This window comes from Podarcis bocagei, assembly GCF_964188305.1.
Source record: "Podarcis bocagei genome assembly, chromosome: 2".
NCBI classification, from domain to species: Eukaryota; Metazoa; Chordata; class Lepidosauria; order Squamata; family Lacertidae; genus Podarcis; species Podarcis bocagei.
In genome coordinates this window covers 33,510,567-33,516,498 of record NC_138126.1, presented here as the reverse complement: position 1 = coordinate 33,516,498, position 5,932 = coordinate 33,510,567, and the positions used below count along the sequence as shown (strand labels likewise).

At 42.4% G+C, this 5,932-nt stretch overlaps 1 protein-coding gene across 8 annotated transcripts in view; it reads left to right on the top strand.

Annotated features, from left to right (window-relative positions):
* FRMD4B (FERM domain containing 4B) overlaps nucleotides 1-2,380 on the top strand; it is a 243,446-nt gene extending 241,066 nt beyond the window's left edge. For 7 of the 8 annotated variants that reach the window (XM_081184011.1, XM_081184008.1, XM_081184007.1 and 4 more), the window contains one exon: nucleotides 1,130-2,380. In XM_081184011.1, coding sequence (XP_081040137.1) covers nucleotides 1,130-1,250 — 121 coding nt within the window. In that variant the 3' untranslated portion in view covers nucleotides 1,251-2,380. The remainder of the gene's footprint in view (nucleotides 1-1,129) is intronic. The other variant, XR_014005103.1, reaches the window with a different exon arrangement.
* The last annotated feature ends 3,552 nt before the right edge of the window (nucleotides 2,381-5,932 follow it).

The following is a 5,932-nucleotide window of genomic DNA, read 5'->3' as shown; positions in this document are numbered from 1 at the left end:
GATGTTGCTTGTGCCTGAAATATGAGATTGTGTTTAAATGCACTTTTGCTGAGTGCAGCCAGCAGAGTGTAGCAGTGACCGTTTTGTGCATGGTTTATAGTCGGCTGCCGTGTTCTTACTGCTGAACTGGCTTGGGTGAAGCTGTCTAGCGAGATACTGACATCAGCTTCATTCTCCACACTGCATTCTTAAGCACAGTAAAGCATCCCAGCCAATGGTTCATTGAAGTCCTTGCAGCGTTCAGTTTTTTAACAGGGTGGCTAAAAGTTACATCATAATCATATTTAATTTTATTACTAATTGCCTGAGTTTTCTCACCTAATGCCAAACACTGAGGAGAGTGGCCGTTATTTTGGCAGCTTTACACATAGGCCTGATTTAGCTGTAATACTAAATGATGGCTTGGTGTTCTGTGCATGATATTCTCTTCTCCAGTGCAGGTGCAATGAGGTGATGGGATGTTTTCCTCTGCTACTGTCTGTTAACTGCAGTGTCCCAAACCTAACCTGTGATTAACCTCAACTACAATTTGTTTAAACAAGCCAACATCATAAACAACAGCTTATTTCATTGGCTCCAATCCAGAACACTGACCAGTGCTCCCATTGGCAGTTCTGGAAGAAGCAGGTCCTTTTACTCTTAAGAGACCCTTCATCTTTCAGTGGCTGTGGAGGAGCCCAGTTTGCAGGTTTTTTCACTGTCATAGGGTGTCAAAACCAGCATCTTGGTGGGCTGTTTTTATACATGTGCTGTGACCTAACCTGGACTCTGCAGAATAGGATGAGATAGAAATGCCAAGCAAATACTCTGATATGTCTTTTCTTGATGGGTATTTATGTTCCAAACATTATAACCGGTCAGTTGCCAGGGGCTCATAATCTGTAATTAAATACACAAGCTGAAATACAGGGTTGATCTGTCACCAAAACCAATATTCACTGTGGCCATTATCTACTTCCTGGGTCTTTACTGCTCCAGCATCAGACTGGTGCAAGTCATCTTGATTCCACTTTCAAATCTCACTGCTTTGAGGATAAGGTTATATTGAATATAAATGAGTGTGCTATTGAGCAGCACCTGAATTTGCAGTTCATCTTGCATATCACTAATAGCCATTATGTTTTTACAGGATGTATGCCGAAACAAGCCAGTTGGGCAGCAGCGACAGGGACCAGTTGGAAGGCGACTTGCAAGACGGTGACCAGAGACTGTTCTGGCATGAGGATTCGAAGCCTGGGACTTTAGTGTGAGCCTAGCCTTGGCTTCAGTTACCCCATGTGCCTTGCACCTTTATGCTGTTCTACAAAACAAACAAAACTTAGCTTCCTGGTGCAACTCAGAAGTGTGGACTGTTATGGGAGGATGAAGTATTCAGCGAGACAAAGCTACAGGTTCTTATCCACGTTAGCACAACAACATGAATCCAAATAGACCAACATGAGGAAGAGGTCTGGTTTTAAATCTACCACCACAAAATGCAGCCTTTGGTTGAAGTATTTTGGAAAGCACTTTTTTAAAAAAAGGCGGAAAGAAGATGATGGTGCAAACTTCAAAAAAATGTGAAAAAGGGATTCTTGTTGGGACCATTTTAGGAGCACAATTCAGAGAGAAAAAAAATTACAACGGTGGAGTCGCTTCTGTCGTAGCATTTGCTGATCAAGAAGACGAGTTTGTGGGCTACAGGGCAGAAGGTTGACTTTGCAGCACTACTTGAAGGATGTTTGGGGTTTTAAACAGTATTTTGAATGAGGTTAAAGATGTTTTTTAAGATGTGCTGTCCTGAATGTGTCTCTCTCTCTCATCGAAGCACCGTGAAAAGAAAAGAAGCAGTAGTTGCACATTGCAATGTACCACATAAATCTGTGGCAGCAGGGTGGCTGTTTTCTGGAAGGTGCAAGCAGGCATCTTCAAATTGCTTCCTAGGGGGGAGTAATTTTACACCTCTCCATGATAAATTTTCATTTATGCAAGAATGCATGCAGGTTTAAATGTGGAATGCACAGGGAAACACTTGGTTTTGATACATCTTAAGAAACAGAAAGTTTGCAAGAATATTTGCATTACTGATGTGACAATATGTCCAATGCATTGAACGGCTTCACTATATTGACCAGTATTATTATTATTATTATTTAAAGTGGACAGAATTGCACTTAACAGTAATACCAAGTTGGTGCCTTAAAAATCAAAGGGCATTTAAATTGTAAAATCTGCTATCTGTAAAAAGCAGGTGCACTATGCATTCGCTGGTCCCAGTCAATGAAGTCAGGAGCAGAGCAGAAGACTTGAATAGCCCCTGCTTCTCTCCTGGTGCAACCTCTCACCTTCAAGATGTGATCAGTGTTCATTATCTGTTGTCCAAGGAGAGAGAGAGAGAAAGGGGGAAGGAGCACCAGGCTGGAGAATGAACTGGCTTGAGCTGACAGTAGCCGTCTTCACACAATAACGAAGAGGCAACACAGATCTAAATGGAGCGCAGGGCTGTGTGTTCACTTGAGGCTGCATGATTCATTCTGACCCCTTTTGTGCTGAAGGATAACTTCTGAAGTGGGGAGCCTTTTTATCCCTGCAAGCTCCCTGCATGATTTAAGAATCCTGAATGACAAGCTTACACGGATAGAAAAAAGTCTCTCCACTTGTTATCCCTCACCATATGAGGAGTCTTTTGTGACCTCAAGTACGTTTCTTTCCATGTTGCCGCCTTCCTACAAGTAATATGTGAAGAAGACTAGCATAGCCATCTGGGGGATCTGTGAATGGAAGCCTGTTTCCACTCATGTGAATTGCCTCCTATATAGATCGGGGCATCCAAGTGATGAATTAGCATGTAAACAAAATAAGTGAATATTTTTTTCTGTGCAAACAAAGGAAGAACTCAACTGCAGGTTTTATCTAGGAGGAATAAGCCTACCTCATATCATCTACCTGTAGGAACAAATTAGCTAAAGTTTACCTAGTGTAATTTTGCAAACTTATAAAAAATATTTTTGTTTCTCAGCTATACTGTGCTTCAGGATTCTATCCAATGGTGCTGTTTGGGGATCTTCCTTTTTTTAAAAAAAACAAAACAAAATGCAGAATGAATCACTCCTTGTTATTGTGAATAGAAAAGTTTCGGGGGGTGGGAAGGTTTTTGAACCTTTTTTTTTTTACTGATACTCCAAATCATGTAAAAAGAATTCTATAAATATATATATATATACAGAGAGATTCTGAATTTGTTAAGCTGGTCCTTAGTCATTTGTATTATTAGAGTTAAAGTTTGGAATAAACGTGGAAAAAAGAAACAAAAATAATAATTTATTTCTTTTGTGCATATTTGTATAGCCTTTTAGAAACAAGGATATCTTTTTTTGCCTATTCTTTTACTACTCCTGACTTTTTAAAGACCTATGATTTTGTATAGGTCAATAAACTCAAAAAGTATGCTACTAAACATTTCCCGTATTCTCTATTTTTGTTTGTTTTTTGTTTTTACCTTTTGGCATCCCAAAGTTCTGGCATGGATTGCAACTTAAATACAAAGGTTATGATCTAGTCAAAGAAAAGCACTGAAAGATGTGCTTGCTTCTCTCTCAAGGTTCTCCATTCTTGGCTTATTGTGAATGTAGGCCTCTTCCCCTCTTCGTTTTTCCTCTTCTCAAGAGCGTGCATGTATGTTTTATAGTGTGCGTGTGTGTTGTACCAGAATTTCCTATTACCACATGCCAGTGGCATAAACATCTCTGAAGAAAAAGGGCACATGAGAAATTAAACCCTCCTCAACTCTGTCAGCCCCTTCCCACCAACCATGCACAACTCCTTCGGTAGGCAGACCCCATGTGAGACTTTTCCTTCACAACATTGTAAGGTAGCGCCCATCTATGTGCATGATGTAAATAGTACAAGAGGAGAAAAAAAATACCTGCCCCCAAAAGCCTGCAGTCTAAAATTTGACACACAGGAAACTACAGCAGAAAAGACAGGGAGTGGAGGCAGGGGTAAATGGGCAAAATACATCAGTTGTTTCTGTTATAAATGCTTGGGCTCAGTTTCACAGAAATTCCTACTCAAAGGGGCATTGGTTCCACATTTTCAGTCTATTTGAGCAGGCATAAGGGCTAAAAAGCTGCTTTAAGAACAACAACAAAAAATGAGAGGTTGTATAAAGTAGAACCATGCATACTGCTATTTTTCCTCCCAAGTAACCACCATAATGGTGTTCCACAATTACATTACTAGTACATAATATAGGGGTAGGTTGTTGAAATTATTTTTAAGGGATGGTGTCAACATAGGTTTGCCCTCTTTCATGGTTTTGTCATGCTGATCTGGAACATCACAGATACAGCTTGTGCCTGACCACACCCTGGAAAACCTTTGAAAAGCGAAACAGGAAAATGTCAAGCTGTAAATCAGAGCACGCATTAGCAGAGCCATCCTATGAGTCGACTCAAAAGCAAGTCCAGTTCTATAGGGCTTACTCCAAGAGAAATGCATTTAGAAATTTGCCTCCTTTGAATACTCGCAAGTCCACTTTAATGTACTAATGCCTGCAAAAATGTTAACTGTATACATGGCTCAAGCGAAACACATTCTGTTGTATGAGTTGCAGGCAATTAAAACAATCACAAATACGCAAATTTCTTCCTGCCCCTTGAAAAAGAAGGTAAGTCCTGATCCCCAGAGAAACATTTTCTGAACGCCTTGGAACCACTACTCGTTCCAAAAGCCCATCTCCTGCTCCAGTCATTTATCTTCTTTCATGGCAAGGGTAATAGGGTGTAGTGAGGGGATGAGAAAAAAGGCCCCATTGCAATATAAATTCACATGGTTCTTTCACTGGACTAGGTAGACCAGGGGTCTGCAACCTTTAAGACAAAAAGAGCCACTTGGACCCGTTTCCGAAGGGAAAAAAAAATCTGGGAGCCGCAAAACAAGCCAAATGTAAATAACCACACATTCTTCCCCTTCCCCCATTCTCTCTCTTTTCCCTGAGTCTATTTCAGATAGCAAAGAGGGGTATGGTACCTCTCATATCCATTTTTTGCAAAGCACCATGTGCATAGAGGGCATTATACAAATTAATACATAGAAAAGTGTCTGTCCCTCCCTGCAGTTTAACTCCCTCTCTTTTTACTAACAGTACATATCCATTCCTTCTGCTGGTGCAACTTTCTCATCATTTCTACATAGCAGCATTTATAAACCAGTGCCAGAGAAACTGGGTAAAAGGAAGGTGAGAGGGAAGAGATATGAATATTTATATGTGTATATGTATACATACATACACCTGCACAATTACAGGTTTGAAGCCAACTTAAAATAAGCAAAGGAATCTGTAGTGCTTTCCATGGGATCCGGGGACATGCCAGCTAATACTCTTCCCTTCTTCATTTGCTTGTCTCTGCAGCAAATCTTGAGGGGGAAGGGAGAAGGGCAGGAATTGCATAGGCACAAGAGAACGGGGGAAATCCCGCATGCAGGATTTTGGTGCCTAACAGCCCCCCTCCCTCTGCAATTGCTCTCGTGCTCCCCCGCCTCTCCTGCTGGCTACCTCTGGACCCCCTCCCCGTCACTGACGTTATTCACCCCTTCCTCCCTGACAGGGAGGGCGGGCCCATTTTGTGGTTCACCTGAGGTGCTCTCCCTCAACTCGGCAGCCACTCAGAAGAAAGGCACGGAAAAGGAAAAGGATCCCGAAGCACCACCGCCACCCCTCTCTCTCTCTCTCTCTCTCTCTCTCTCTCTCTCTCACACACACACACACACACACACACACACACACACACCGCCCCGCCATCTCGAGCGCGCTCTCTCTCTCCCCCTCGCCTCAGGTGCCTCGTGCGCAGGGCTGAGGAGAGCGTGGCCTGGGTGGGCGGGGGAAGCTAAGAGCCGTGAAGCCGCCTGGCAGAACTTCCCTCCTGCGGCAGAAGCAGCAGCAGCAGCAGCA